General features: G+C 41.4%; 1 protein-coding gene across 6 annotated transcripts in view; it reads right to left on the bottom strand.

The window, feature by feature from the left end:
• PLCE1 (phospholipase C epsilon 1) overlaps positions 1-16,185 on the bottom strand; it is a 337,648-nt gene that overhangs the window by 90,626 nt on the left and 230,837 nt on the right. For all 6 annotated transcript variants that reach the window (XM_034931124.3, XM_063607826.1, XM_057298956.2 and 3 more), the window contains 3 exons: positions 13,854-13,999; positions 6,988-7,246; positions 5,169-5,374 (listed from right to left, as the gene is read on the bottom strand). In XM_034931124.3, the coding sequence (XP_034787015.1) occupies positions 5,169-5,374; positions 6,988-7,246; positions 13,854-13,999 (611 nt within the window). The remainder of the gene's footprint in view (positions 1-5,168; positions 5,375-6,987; positions 7,247-13,853; positions 14,000-16,185) is intronic.

Here is a 16,185-nt window from a genome sequence, read left to right as displayed (position 1 = left end):
ATACTACAAGCATTATAAAAAAATAGTGTCTGGAAAGAAAAATTATAAGGCTTTTCTGGAGGCTGTTTCTGCTGCTCAGAGATGATGTAAGCTGGGAGAGAGGGGACGCTGTCTTTCTTGGCGTCAGTTTTTATTTTAGAATGCAAAAAAGAACTAATGCCAGATGGTAATAATTCCATTAAAAAGCAATCTTCCAGGGACTAATGCTCAAAATAAAATTGACAATTGTTTGTAATGAAATAAGTTCATTTCAAGCAGGAAACTAGTAGCTTTTGTCTCTTACATGATATAGTGAATGTTATGCAATTTTGTGCCTGATTCTCCTAGAAGATAATTTCCTGTGGGTTTACAAGAAGGGATAAGGTGGAATGTTAAGACTTATTTAGGAACTAAATAATGTTAACCGAAGATCAAAGATGTGGTTTACCAGCAAAGAAACTACCTTGTCAAACTCAGGTTGTATGCCTTAAGGAGAGGACCAAGGAGTAAAAATAGAAGAAAGGTTTTTATCCTGCTCCTAAAGAGCTTCCATGGTATCCTTCAGTTAGAAACCGTAGACAGATAAATACTTGTCTAATGTTCCCTGATGAAAATTTTACATTGGGTGATCAACAGGTATTTGTTAACCTGGTTAAATATTTTCTTTGTAAGGGTTCGTTTGCTTCCTGCCAATTTAACATAATCCCTTGAACATGAATCACCACGTGACAAACAAGCGTAAATTTAATTTTTTAAGATAGAAGTAAATCTATGTCCTTTCCAAAGGACTTGCTACAGCTGTTCTCTCTAATAAAATCTAGCGTTTTTAATGCTCTCTTCTGGAAAATTCTTGCTTTTAATTAACCTAGCACCTTCCTTGACTATAAGCATTCTCTTATTATATCTGAGTAGTTTGTGGGTTTTGGAACCAGTCTGCCTGAATTTAAATCCTGGCCCTGCTAGCTATGAGAGTAAAATGGAACTGTTGTGAAGATTAAATAGTTAGGAAAGAATTTAGAGCAGTGTTTGTTTAAAGATAGGCTCTCAATAAACATTAGCATCTTAAATATTGCTAATATTATTGTTGTCTGGCTTGAGTTTAAGTTAGTATCATAAAACAAAGACATCCATACAAATAGGGCTTCTCTGTAAAAATGGTGTCCAAGTTTCAAGTTGAGATTTAAGTGAGAAACAAGCCTAAGGTGAATGTTGTGCAGATAGTGGGAAAATGGCCTCTGTTACAAATCACAGACACATGATGGGTCTGAGGTGTTGGCCAAAGAAGCAGAAAGAGAGAGAAATACAGGATCCCAGGTATCCCCAGCAAAGCCAGAAAGTGAGACTGTATGAAGGTGTGGGCTGGGCTGAGGCAGCTGTTGCAGATAAAGGATGCTGTGTGTTGGGCGTTGATAAGGTTGAGGCCTGTCTGCATCTTTCCCTGTGGAGAATAACTGATTTCCTATCATTTTATGATTTGGGGCATCCACATGCATACGTGTGTGTGTGTGGTTAATCCTGGTAACTATTATCTTTTCTCAGATATTCTACTTTCTTATGCTTAGCTTTCTTTTTTTCCTATCCCTGTGGGGTTGGATTATCGTCCAGGCGCGTCTCTAACGAGGTTATTGAGGTAGAAGGACGCAGAAAATACCTCTTTGCAGTAAGGGAGAGGAGGATGACTGAGGATTGCCTCTGAAATGGTGATTACTGCCAAGGGTGTCCACACCTAAGTGCTGGAACCTCCTGTATTAGTCCATTTTCACACTGTTATAAAGAACTGCCCAAGTTTGGGTAATTATAAAGGAAAGAGGTTTAATTAACTCACAGTTCAGCATGGCTGGGGAGGCCTCAGGAAACTTACAATCATGGTGGACGGTGAAGGGGAAGCAGAAGGTGAAGGCTTGCTGCATCCTCTTCACAAGGTGGCAGGAAAAAGAATGAACGCAGGAGGAAAAACCACACACTTATAAAGCCATCAGATCTCATGAGAACTCACTATCGTGAGAACACGTGGGAGAAACCGCCCCCGTGATTCAATTACCTCCACCTGGTCTCTCCCTTGACACGTGGGGATTATAGGGATTACAAATCAAAATGAGAGTTTGGCTGGAGGCACAGCCAAACCATATCACCCTCAGAACTTCAGCTTGGTATTTTAAGGGTGTGATACACACATTAATCATGATAGCCACCATCTATATTGGCACTTATAGTATGCCATGCAATTTGCTTAATTTATAATCCTCAGAAAAACCCTATCAAGTAGTATTGTCATTTCCAGTTTACAGATGACAAAACTGAGGCTTAGTAAGATTCAGCTACCTACCTAGGTGACAGAAATAGTAAGAGGTGGTGTCAAAATTCAGTCCCAGGCAATGTGACTGGAAGGTTTGAGTTCTTAATCAGCTGAAGCAGCTTCCATTGTAGGTTTCTGGCATCATCTACTTATATCTTATTTTTCCAAATGTACAAATCCTTCTTAAGGTGCAGCATGCCAAAGAGGGTCAACAATATTGAAAATGATGACAATAAGAACTTGCAGCTCCTATATGACTCTATACTCTTCTCTACACACCTTCATACTCCTCATTTCTATTTCCCAACAATGGTGCCACATGCTACTCTTAGGTCTCCATGCCTCTATATGTTTTTAAACATACAAACACATAGCTTATTTATTCTTTATGCTGGTAAATAAAAAAGTAATTATTAATGAGCATTATAATTCATATGAAATGTAATTGGAATGCTTTCAGAATTCAGACGTTCCTAATCTTCAGGAGTTAGACATAAAAAGAGGCTAAGGGTTAGTCTCTCTACAATCAAAAGAAATGCCCTAAGCTTTTTAGGACAAAGGATCCTCCCCTGTGACTGAACACATGGTCAGGCTCATGACCCAGCTCTACTGTTTATTAGTCAGACAAGCGACTTCAGCTCTCTAGGCACAACTTCATCTGTACAGAAGTTAGACAAGCCTACTTGAAGACCCCACTGACATTTCAAGATTTTTTCAACCCAATTCCCTTCCTGCTGAGATCTTGAAGTTTGTTTTTTGTTGTTGTTGTAGAGACAAGGTTTCACCATGTTGCCCAGGCTGCTCTTGAATTCCTGGACTCAAGTGATCTACCTGCCTTGGCCTCCCAAAGGGCTGGGATTACAGGCATAAGCCACCGGGCCCAGCAAAAATAAATCTTGAACTTTTTATAATCACTTTTTGAGATTTCTATGAGTGTTTCTAGTGGTTTTCTGGCAGGAGTAGCTGTGAGGTTTGGGAAGAATTATAAGAGCACCCTGTAGGTGGGGTAAACCAAAGGACCATGAGATTGTCCCTTCTTTCTTTGCTGTAGTTTTCACAGGGCTGGTTGTTGCCAAGTGAACAGGGGCTAGAGGTTGCTGTTTGTAGAGTCTCTGTTTCAGCCAGATCAACAAAGCATAGTTCCTATGGGCTTTTCAATCTGCACATCTTTGGCACACATAACCCTGCACTGGACAAAACATGGGGCTCTCAATCAGGAATGGATTCCCAAGTCCCAGCAGATGGCCACAGAAATAGTGCTTACTGATCTGGTTTTGGTGAATTCTATTAAACAGTCCCACCACCTAACTTGTATGTTGAGGTTCCTTTCAGAGTAGCAGTCACTTGAGGTAAAGAAGCTATCACTGGCACTTAGGTACACAAGTTTCAAAGTGAGGATTTCAATATGACTTCACAGGTTTCGTAAAAGAAATATCTGCATTTTTGTGTTTTTCTCCTCTTCTAAGAGTGCTTGCAGCAGGGCTTGGAAAACGGGCAGTGGAAGAGAAATGTTCTTAGGATGTACGTGATAAAATGATTAGGAAAAAGACAAGAGACTGTGGAGAAAATTAGAGACAAAAATTTCATAACGGGTGAAAATGATGCAAGAAAGTTACCACTTGAAGGAACTTCGAGGGAAAGGAAAGGATAGTCTAGGGGTCTGACACTCAGTAAAAGTGGCAGTCCTGAAGGTGTTTTAGAAAGGTCAAACGACATACACACACAGCCCCAGATGAAGCCACCTTGTAAAGCTTCATCTTTAAAGATGAAGGCTCTTTAAAAAGAGCCATATGAAATTCATTATTTTATCTATTCCTATCTGATGTATCCTAGCTTTAACAGTAGGATTTAAGGAAGGAATTTCAGCCAGATCCAGTATGAGGAGAAGGCATTCTTCTCCCAAACAACTGTTTAATTTTTCTTACAAATATTGTGAAACTTATAATGAATTGTGATTTCCTCTTTCCTTTGACTGCTAGGAATCTCAGAACAAAATTTAGTCACTGTATAGACTATATAGTATACATTTTTGTATGTTTTATTTTCTCCTATTCTTATTTTTCTTTTCTTTAATATCCTCAATTATTCATAGTTATTCTTAAAAGCATCTACAAAATCTTTTGTTGGAAGAAATAGATATAAACATAGATGCCGAGAGAGAGAGAGAGGGAGATTAAGAACTTAAATGGCTCTGAGAGGCTTTCTGTGCAGAGGTGATTATTTGTAGATGGTCTTCTCTCTGTATATAGATTGCCACTAACGTTAGCAACCTGTTAAATGAAAAATCTTTGAAATAATCTCTGAGAAACTGGAATTACTGAGCAATTTAAAAACCTGCAGATGCCTTGTGTGTGTAGGGTTAATTTTAACACACCTTACAGAGCAGTGTTTCTCGAAGTGAGATCACTAATCCTCGACTTAGAATCACCCAGAGGTTGGCAGAGGTAAAAATACTGATTTCTAGTTATCACCCAGACCTAACTAAGTCAGTAGATTTGATTTAAAAATATCTTAATACCCACTCTAGTACCCCACCCAAGAATTAAAAAAACCACTGTTACAAAAAATACGAAATAAAAGATCACAGCTCTCCTTCTGAAATTTAATGTGTTGAATTCTTAGAAATGGCAGGATAGCTCTAGGTTTTTTTTTTTTTTTTAAGGGGTAACAGATGGTAAGAAGTTAAATTATGAGCAGTAATTTTAGAACAAAGCAGCAAAATGAGAAAGGTAAATGTGAATTTGGAATTGGTAAGGCTTTAAGTGTGGCTTAATGATAAAAGCGGCAGGTTTTGATGAGGTGTCCATCTGAAACTAAGCTGAAGTAGGAAACAACTCATCAACAGGAAAAAAGAAGAGATGAGCATTCCTCACTTTTAACGTGTAAAACTTACTGCCATCGGCTTTTATCCTTCAAGGAGCTTTTCCTGGAGCTGTTTCCTTCACTGGGGCTGTCCTCCTCGTCTGTCTCCAGACTTCGATTGCAGCTCCGGATGACCTGAAAGATGCTGTTGACAGTGGACTCCTTCTCCGAATTCTTTAAGCCATTTTGTCCCACTCGTTGTAAGAAATTATCTTGTCCACTGTAATCTGCTACAAACTACAAAAAAAATATCGAGAATTTGCTATTGCAACTTAATATGCCTGGATAACATACTTGGCTAGGGAAATGAAATCATAAAGTAATAAATAATGGCATTTGTGCCTATTTTATGGGAAAGAAAACAAGAGCCTCCAGGAAAAACATTTTTTCATTTCACCACATGAAATATCAAAACTCACCCTTGTTTCCACTGAGACAACTTTAATCCCTCTGGGAATCGACACTCCACTTCAAATTTAAAACAAAAAAAATATTATTTCAGGGCTCCCTAAGGAGAAGATTAGCCAATTTGCAGAGGAAGAGCATGGTTATTTTATCCTTATAGTGAGAATTGAGAAAAACCATGAGTAAAGTATGCTATTCTATGGAACCAGAAAAAATGACTGGGCCCAAGCAAAACACTGAGAAGAGGTGATGTTTTGCTTTATTGCTCATGTGTTCTATAATAACACAGTGGCTTCTTCCTGGTTTTTAAGCTCTTTAAGCCTTATTGTTCATACAGTTGATTAGGAAGCTTCTCTCATCAGAGGTGAGAGCTGTGTCTGGGATAAGAGATGTGGAGTTCCCTCTTCTTAAGACATGAGGAAGCTAGGGGGTGTGGCCCGGGGGTCTTCCTTTAAGCTTTCTCCTCCATTTCTTGCCCTTTTATCCTTGCTCATAACCCAGAGAGATGCCGGTGGTGTTGCCTGTACCTGTCAGGAGCTCTTAAGTCTTTCTGATATCAGGTGATGCCTTTGCTCCCAGGTGACAAAGAAGAGGCTGAAGGTTGAGGAGAGTCTTCCCACTCCATGGAGAAGGCATGTACATGACTCTGTGTGTGTGTGTGTGTGTGTGTGTGTGTGTGTGTGTGTGTGTGTGTGAAAGGTCAGTAGTAGGTTCTGTCATCATGGCAGGAATGATCCTAGATTTGGGTTTGGTCCCCGGTAAGGGACTTCTCAAAATATCCATAAAGTTCTTTCCATTTTAGTCACTTCTTTCATTTTTAAACACCTTGGAGGGAGCCTCCTTATCTTTTCCCTCCAGTTTCTCAACTCCCCTTCTCTCCAATGCCCAACGCCTTGGGTCAAAGCTCACACTGTTCCTTCTGCTCTGGGAATCAGGAACAGGAGGCAACGGATCTGGGAGAAACGAGGCTCTGAGGATCAGGAGCCTGGAGCTTGTCTCTACATGCGTCTCCAAGCTCCCCAGCATTTTCCCACAAAGGATGGACAGAAAGCAGTGTTGACTTCCCCTCTTTTTTCTTCCACTGATGTGGAAAACTTAATACTCTCAATTGACTGTCTTCATCCCCTGCATCCAGACATTCCCACCCAATAAGAAAAACCTGTCAATCTTTAAAAACCATCAGAAAACAACACCCTTTTTGACTTGTACTTACATATTAAACCTAATACATTAAAACTAACTTCACAATACTATGTCCCACACAGCGCTAGTTGGCATTCTTTTCTACAGAACTTCCAAGGATCTATGTGCTACCCAGAAATAATATAACAACTATTAACCCTGTGTTCAATCAGTGATCATTTCTTTGGTGAGCACAGACAGGGCCTGATGAGACAGCCAGCAACAGTGGCTCTTCAGGCCACGATGATTCTGAAAGGCCTTACCTCTAAAGTTTCTTCTTGGGAATTGTACCGTGGGCAAAGCTTCATGAGGCTGGAGGCGCCGTCAAGCACTTCACAGAGCTCCTTCAGAAACACCCCACAGAATGGAACCACCTTACAGCCAGGGATGTGCAGGGCACGTGTCACCACCTTTCTGTACTCACAAGAGGACTCATGCTGGGCCATAGCATCCTTCAGGCTCCTCATGGTCTCAATATCAGACTGGTCCATGAACTGCCACATTTTTAAAACTTTTCTTGACCTATTGCAAGTAAATGACATTTTTTAGACTGAAGGAGAAATAATATAGTTTACAGCAAGGAGCCTAAATTCCATACAAATTCATTCTTTTTACCATTTTTTTTTTTTTTAGGTGGAGTCTCACTCTGTCGCCCAGGCTGGAGTGCAGTGGCGCGATCTTGGCTCACTGCAACCTCTGCCTCCTGGGTTCAAGCAATTCTCCTGCCTCAGCCTCCCTAGTAGCTGGGATTATAGGCGCGTGCCACTATGCCTGGCTAATTTTTATATTTTTAGTAGAGACGGGATTTCGCCATGTTGGCCAAGCTGGTCTCGAACTCCTGACCTAAGGCGATCCACCTGCCTCGGCCTCTCAAAGTGCTGGGATTACAGGCATGAGCCACCGCGCCCAGCCCCAATATTCTTTACTTGTTAATATTTACGTAGGGTTCCTATCCCCACCTACTTCCCCAGATAATATGAATAATACTTTTGTAAATTGAAACTGAAAAATAAATAGGACAGATACAAACACAAATAGGCATATGGGACGCGTTAGTCATGGAAGCTGGGCACTGAATGTAGGTTTGAGTTTTTCTGGCAGCTATGGCCAAAAGGGGAAAGTAGAGGGTAATGTGGTTTGTACAGATATTGGTGGAGGAGGACTGCCTGGGGAAACTTGGCCCATCTGGCCCTCTTGATCTTTTAAATATTACTCTTGGATCAATCCAGTCCCTTAGTGATCAACATGAAGCCCATTGTTTTCACCTCTTCTGTAGAATTGATTTTTACTGAATCAAGCTTTGACATGAAGCCACCAGCCCATTTTGGGGGACCTTGTTGTAAAGTATTATTTGCATTACAGGATGTTAAGTGGGACTTTCCCTATTCTGAAACTCCTGCTGAGACCCACAGATGACAATGCACCACACCTTCTAAAGAGAGGCCCTCACAAGGTGTTACCTGAACTGCTTTGCCCACAGTGGTTTCCCACTCTCTTTCAGCCCATGCAGAGAAAGTGGATCTGAGCAGATAGCTTGGGAATATTTCTCTGGGGGGAATTGTGGGAGAGCTCACCTTTCTGTGAGAGGATGAAGTCACCCCAAGTGCAGGGGGCAGTAAGTGAATTCCCTGGGGACATTGACCTGTGTCCCGGGCAGTCTGTAGATCACGTGAACTGGTGCATGACTCTTGCCTAAAGATTTGAGGCTAGCTGGAGCTGCCTGGTGGCAAAGGGAGAGAGGATTCCAGTAGATATGTCCTGTGCTTGCAGAGTTGGGAGGGCAACATGCTGACTATTTCCTGTGAGTCAGGAGGGGATACTGTGCAAAGAGGTGGGGCTTGAGCTGTCTTGAAGGGTCTGCCTGCCAAATGAGGTGACCCTAGCAGAAAGGGCCTGTGAGGACAGGACCCCGGGGGGTGAGGAATAAGAGGTTGACCAGAGGGTACACTGCATTTTGCTAGGTAATTGTGCAGTGGGGAGATGGAAAAAATTAGAGAGAGTAACTAGTAAGAAAACCTAAAAGCACCTTCCATTGGTCTCTGTGAGGGCACCAAGGCCAGATTACAACTGCCCCATCAAGTAAGACTCCGTGCTCCCTCTATCCCCGTCCTTTCCTGTCTCCTCTCCTGTCCACTTTTTTTCTGCAGACACCCAGTTGCAGGGAAAAGGAAGAAAAAAGATAAACTCTATCTTCCTCACTACTACAAGTCTCTGAGACTGGTTGGGTTGTGAAACGTAAGGAAGGGAAGAAGATATATATTGAATGAGATATTAAAATTTTGATTTAGATTAACTGGGTTACAAAATCACTGTGTAATATATAAGACATCCAAAGACATAAAGAAGTACAACATGACAAACACCCATGTGCCAATCTCTCAGTTTAAAAAATCAAACATCAACAATGTGTTTGAGGCCCTAGTGTATTCCTCCAAGAGCACATACTCTATTCTTCCCTCGCCAGACAGGATCACCACTGGTACTTTGGGGTTCTCCTTTCCTTAAAATTCTTAATACTTTTCCAACATATGCATATATCACTAAGCAAGTTACAGAATTGTGTATTTTTAAACTTTATGTAAATAGTATCACATGGTAGATAGTCTTAGACCAGGGGTCCCCACCCCTGGGCCGCAGACCAGTACTGGCTCATGGCCTGTTAGGAACTGGGCTGCACAGCAGGAGATGAGCAGTGGTCAAGCAAGCATTACAGCTTGAGCTCTGCCTGCTGTCAGATCAGCAGTGGCATTAGATTCTCATAGCAGCGCAAACCCTACTGTGAACTGTGCATCTAAGGGATCTAGGTTGCACGCTCCTTATGAGAATCTAATGCCTGATGATCTGATGTGGAACAGTTTCATCTGAAAACCATCTGCCCCCACCCCCACACCCCGAGTCTGTGGAAAAATTGTCTTCCATGAAACTGGTCTCTGATGCTAAAAAGGCTGGGGATCCCTGTTTTAAACAACTTGCTTTTTTTTTTTTTTATACAGCCTTAAGTTTGCAAGACTCATTCATATTCAAGAGCATAGGAGAATGAGATTGTGTGTTAACTAGGAAAGTGACTGGAAAACTACAGGATCTCTCAATGTAGCATAATCCAGGGTTGAGGGAGGGAGAGCTGGTTGGAAGCTTTGAAAGGCAATCAAATCAGAAAAGTAAAAGCATTTTATGATTTCATCCCACTAAATCCAGCTTGTCCTATAACTGGATTCTTATAAGACAGTGAGAATTCTTTTTTGGGGAATGAAGTGGAGGTTACAAACAAATGAAGTGAATGAATGAATGAGACATGGTTCTCACTGGTTTCTTATTGTGTGAGTAATGAAGTAGTTATGGTTCACTTGGCAGCAAAGGGCAAACTTCAGCAAAGATCAATTCTTTATTGTTGAATTGAGAATTGAAACTATTTTTAAAACTTTTATTCATCTTTATGATTATAAAGATACTACTCATTGTAGAAAATCTAGAAAATATCAAAAATATAGAAAACCCACTTACAATTCTACCATACACAGACATTAGGGATATTTCCTTTCAGTATTTATTCTATTCTTGTCTATATGGGCATATAAATATTGCTGAGGTTATTAGGGATAGACAGTTTTGTCCCCAGATAGATTCATGTATTATGTGTCTCCTGCTTTCCAATGATATAAAAACTTTTCAGGCCAGGTGCAGTGGCTCATGCCTGTAATCCCAGCACTTTGGGAGGCTGAGGCAGGGGAGATCACTTGAGGCCAGGAGTTCCAGACCAGCCTGGGAAACATAGAAAGACTCCATCTCTAAAAAATTTTTTTAAATAGCCATTGTGCTGGTACACTCCTTGTAGACCTAGCTACTTGGAAGCCAAAGTGGGAGGATTACTTGAGCCCAGGGTAAGAGGTTACAGTGAGCTATGATCTTGCTCCTGCACTCCAGCCTGGGTGACAGAGTGAGATCTTATCTCTTAAAAAATTGTTTTTTACCTCATGCCTGTAATCCTAGCACTTTGGGAGGCTGAGGCGTGTGGATCACTTGAGGTCAGGAGTTCAAGATCAGGCTGGCCAACATGTTGAAAGTCCATCTCTACTAAAAATACAAAAAAATTAGCAGGGCATGGTGGCGGTGCCTGTAATCCCAGCTACTTGGGAGGGTGAGGCAGGATAATTGCTCAAATCTGGGAGGTGGAGGTTGCAGTGAGCAAAGATTGCACCACTGCACTCCAGCCTGGGCAACAGGGTGAGGCTCCGTTTAAAAAAAAAAAAGTTTTGTTTTTTATAAACATCATTTTTGATGGCTATATAATATTCCATTACCTGGATATAGCATATTATTTCCTTTAACTATTTTCCTATTGTTGTTCATTTGGGTTATTTTAAACTGACACCATGACTGAGTAAATACTCTTGATTGTAAATATTTGTACTTCTTACTAGTGGCTTAAGAGAGCTAAGAATTTAGTTAGAGGGAGCAAAATGTACAATGTCCATAAAAAAACCAAAGTCACTTAACAAGTATGCTTTCTCTTCCCATTTAATTGCTTAAAAAATAAAAAAAAATCTCTATTATGTTGGTAATAGTTAATTGCTTGGAACCTAAACACTTTCAAGCCTAAAAGTGCACATATAAGCTCTGCCTCCATAATCATTGCATCATAAGAGTATCTGGCCACTTATCTCCTGTGTACAGAATAGCTGTCAACAAAAGACCTATTATACGTGGTACTTTCGCCTATCTATCTGTAAAGATCAGTTTAGTTTTAAGCCAAATATAGGAGCATGAAACTAGGCGGCAGTGGGTCTGGGGTGTGAGACAAAATGCATTGGGATCAATGTTGAGGTCTGTCCTGGTTTGAGATTATTCCTCATTTAGGGAAATCACCAGGTTCTATGGTCTTCTTGGATTTTGGATTTAAACTCAGTTGAATCTTAAAGTCCCATTCACTCTAGGCCTCCATAGGTCACTCTGAGGCCGTTCCTGTAATAAGAGAATCTAGAACATGGTATGTGGCAGCCAGCCTCCAAGACGGCCTCCCATGGTCCACATCTCCTGATTTTGTGGCTTTGTGCAGTCCCCACCCACAAGGAATCCATGCTGGTCCTATGTGATCAGTACAATATGGCAAGAGTGACTGTGTATGATTCCCAAGGCTATCGTATAAAAGGCATTGCAGCCTCTGCCTCCCTCTCTTGGATCACCCACTTCAGAAGGAGCCAGTCACCGTGCTGTGATGGCAGTCATGTTGTGGGGTCAGGAAGCAAGGTCCCTGGCCAACAGCCAGCACCAACTTGCCAGACACAGAATGATAAGCATCATTAAAATAAAATGACTTTATCAAAATATGATAATTCTTTTCTTAAAAGAAATGTAATACATATTTTCTTTTTTCTGTTTTTTTTTTGTTTTTTTTTTGTTTTTGAGACAGAGTTTCCCTCTTATTGCCCAGGCTGGAGCGCAATGGCATGATCTCGGCTCACTGCAACGTCCACCTCCTGGTTCAAGCGATTCTCCTGCCTCAGCCTCCTGAGTAGCTGGGATTACAGGCGCCTGCCACCATGCCCAGCTAATTTTTGTATTTTTAGTAGAGATGGGGTTTTACCATGTTGGCCAGGCTGGTCTCAAACTCCTGACCTCAGGTGATCTACCCACCTTGGCCTCCCAAAGTGCTGGGATTACAGGCGTGAGCCACCGCGCCCGGCCTACACGTTTTCTTTATAGAAAATTGATCACAAAGAGAATCTAAATCATCTGGATATAACCTCCTGTTCTCCAAGGCTTTGTTTTTTTTTCTCCCCACTTTTTCCTTCTTTTGAGCCATGCCTGATGCATTTGTATGACTATTTTAAATGTCAAGGACATGATCATTTGGGTTTATTCTTAGTTAAGAAAGTTGAAAAAGACAAAAAAAAATTAGAACTCTGGGAGTTTTCATCTCCTCCCCTAACCCAGAATCCCTACATAGGGACCTGGACAATCAAAGAAAAATCTCAGTAATGTTATGAACTAACATTCCTTTATAGTGAGAACCCTCATGAGGATGGTGAATCTCAGGAAGCAATAACAATATCAATAGCTTCTCTTTATGAGGCCTTACTATACGCCACACACATGTGTCAAATACTATATTATTTCACTGAATTCTACCTAAAGATGTAGGTGCTTTTTAGTATTATCCCCATTTTGCAGACAAAGTAACTGAGGCTCAATGAAGTCAAGTAGCTTGCCTGGATCACACAGGTATTCCTTGGGGGAATCAGGATTTGATTCCTGGATAAGGATTTGATTCCTAATTTGATTCTAACTTAAGAACTCATGCTCTTCTTCCTCACATACCATGCTGCCTCCCACAGGAGTAAGAACAGTTACTTTATGCCAGGTAGCTGAGGCTAAAAGGGGATAAAGCAGGCAACCTGATGAACAGAATGGTGATTTTGTTATTAGCTTGATGGAAAAAGCATAAGAACAGGATATCATAGTGGTCAAGCTCATGGGCTCCGAAACCAAGGTTGCCTGTATTCCCAGCAATGCCAGGTGACCTTGGGTGAATGACTTAATTTCTCTTAGCCTTAGCTTCCTCTTTTGTATAATGTGGGAATAAGAATAGTATCTACCTGATAAACCTGTTTTGAGAATTAAAATATACAATATAGGGAATGTGCATAGCCCATACTTGACATATAGTGTTTGTTAATAATGAGAGCTTACATTATTGGAGGCCTATTGTCAATGCTAGCCACTGTTATTACTAAGGGCAGTTGGTGGTCTATAGCATACAGCCCTGGAACACTACATAAGGCAGGCCTGAAAAGAGACAGATAACAGTGGGGTTTACAGGACAGGAAGGGGAATAGTCAGTGGTGGGGTTGATCGGGTTATGCAACCAAGTAATTTCACTTGGCTTGGCAAAGAACACAGGATCACAGCAGACCCAGTGAAGTAGGATTGTGACTGGCCCACAGGGGCTGAATTCTGCAGCATCTTTGAGGGACAGGGCCTTTGGTGCTGAAAGAAGATAATACATTTCCCAAGTTAATCATTTCCAATTACCTGGCTTGGGTAAAGGTGAGTCCCTGGACAATTAATTCAGTGCCATTCAGGTGATGAGAAGCGATTGTGCCAAGATAACCATATTCCCCACTGACTATACCTGAGGCCAGCCAAGAACTCCATGACAGCGTTGTAGTTGCCCATGTTCCAGCAGCATTTGGCCACATGCACCAAATATGAAAAGACTTCTCGCTTCTCCTCCATGGAGCCTGCCGTGAGGATCAGCCATGTCACCCAGGAGCTCACCTGGAAAACACACAGACACATTCACGGGAATTATGTCCTAGAAGCTTGGCAATTTTTTTTTCCAAAAGCATTCTTTGTTTTTCTAAAAATATCAATTTGGTATTAGGAAATGAAAGACCTATAGGTCCTGGCTGGGCGTGGTGGTTCACGCCTGTAATCCCAGCACTTTGGGAGGCCGAGGTGGGTGAATCACCTGAGGTCAGGAGTTTGAGACCAGCCTGGCCAGCGTGGTGAAACCCCGTCTCTACTAAAAATACAAAAATTAGCTGGGCATGGTGGCAGGCGCCTATAATTCCAACTATTCGGGAAGCTGAGGCAGGAGAATCACTTGAACCCTGCCTCAGCTTCAAGGTTGAAGGTTGCAGCGAGCAGCGAGAGGCAGAGGTTGCAGCGAGCCGAGATTGTACCACTGCACTCCAGCCTGGGCGACAGAGCAAGGCTCTGTCTCAAAAAAAAAAAAAAAAAAAAAAGAGACCTATAGGTCCTTAATCTCTTATAACTCTCTCTTTATTTTCTTTAAAACAAGAAGGCTGAAAAAGGCAATTCATAAAATCCTTTGATTGAAAAAATTTCTTTTGACTATAAGAAAATAAGGCCTAAGGATAATTTTGATTGAAAGCTATTTGACTGATGGACATTAAAATGAAATGTACTTAACCCATCAGTTAAAGACATTTACTAAGTATTAAAATACATAATATCAAAGGAAAAGTAAAAACATTTTTAAACAATCTTTTACAAATGCTTTATCTATTATGCCCCTCAAATGACAAAATATTATGAACAAATATTTATAGAGCACTTATTATGTGCCAGGAGCCATTCTAAGCACTTTACCTATATTACCTCATTTAGCTCTCACAACAATTCTAAGAGTCAGGGACTGTTACTGTCCTCAGGGATGTGTGTAAGGTCTTCAACCACGTTGAAGGTAGCAAAGCCTAGGTTTGAACTTAGGGTGTCTGCTCCAGAGGTTGCATTATCAACCACTCACAAAATGCCTGATGTGTTTACACAAACTCTAATGTTCTCCAGTTCTGGGCTTAAAGTTATTCTAATGTGATTTGTTTTTCCTGCTACACAGACTGGAGGACAATATTTACAAATAATCCATGTCTACACCCTCCCCTTATGATATGCAGCCTCTAAATCATCTGCTTCTGCTCTATGATTATTTTGCTGCCACCTTTACTTTGGTGCTTAGATGCTGGTGTCCACCTAAGTTACCTTCTCTATCCTGACTAGCATCTGGGTTGATAAGCTTGGTTGTCAACAGACCAAAGTCTTGGTCTTAACCTCACATGGCCCTACTAGCTCCGCTTGGTTCAGCATCAGTGCTGAAGCCTGGACAGCAACACTTTTCTCTGGACTAAGTTAGAGAGGCCGGAACACAGAGTTTATGGTGACCCATGACAACTGCAGGAAATAAGAGCTCAAGGTCAATGGCATACTGCCTGTAAGTGGATAAAATGATAAGAATTAATGGCATTGAGTGCTGGCAGCAACCACAGAGGGCAGTGCAACCCCATTTTTCCAGATGAGAATCTATGGCTCATGGGAGAAGTGACTTTTCAAGGTCACAATTCTTGTTGATGTCAAAAGTAGGACTCCCAGCCCAGTGCTCTTTCATCTGGTGAAAGTTGACAGTTTCTTTCTTTCTTTCTTTCTTTTTTAGACAGAATCTTGCTTTGTTGCCCAGGCTGGAGTGCAATGGTATGATCTTGGCTCACTGCAACCTCGAGTAACTGGGATTACAAGGCCTGCCACCTCGCCCGGCTAATTTTTGTATTTTTAGTAGAGATGGGTTTCACCATGTTGGCCAGGCTGGTCTTGAACTCCTGACCTCAAGTGATCCACCCACCTCGGCCTCCCAAAGTGCTGGGATTACGGGCATGAGCCACTGCACCCAGCCGAAAGGTGAGTTTTTTCAGACTTGGCTCTGGGTAAGTCCTCCTAAGCACTCAGTTTTGAGCTGCATATGTGAAGGCAGAGCAGGAATAAAAGGAGAAAATACTGAGAAGAGTCCAAAATATGACTAAAGAGATGAAAAAAACAAAATGAATGGTTGCTCACACCTCTTTCCTATCCCTACATAGAAACAAACAGGAAAATCAGAGCAACAGGGAGTTTTAGTGATAAAACAGGTCTATTCTCTGGTATGAGCCAGAGGCACTGGAGTAATTAAT

The sequence above is a fragment of the Pan paniscus genome, chromosome 8 (genome assembly GCF_029289425.2).
Source record: "Pan paniscus chromosome 8, NHGRI_mPanPan1-v2.0_pri, whole genome shotgun sequence".
NCBI lineage: Eukaryota > Metazoa > Chordata > Mammalia > Primates > Hominidae > Pan > Pan paniscus.
Note: the sequence above shows the minus strand (reverse complement) of the source record. Positions and strands in the feature narration are given on the sequence as shown.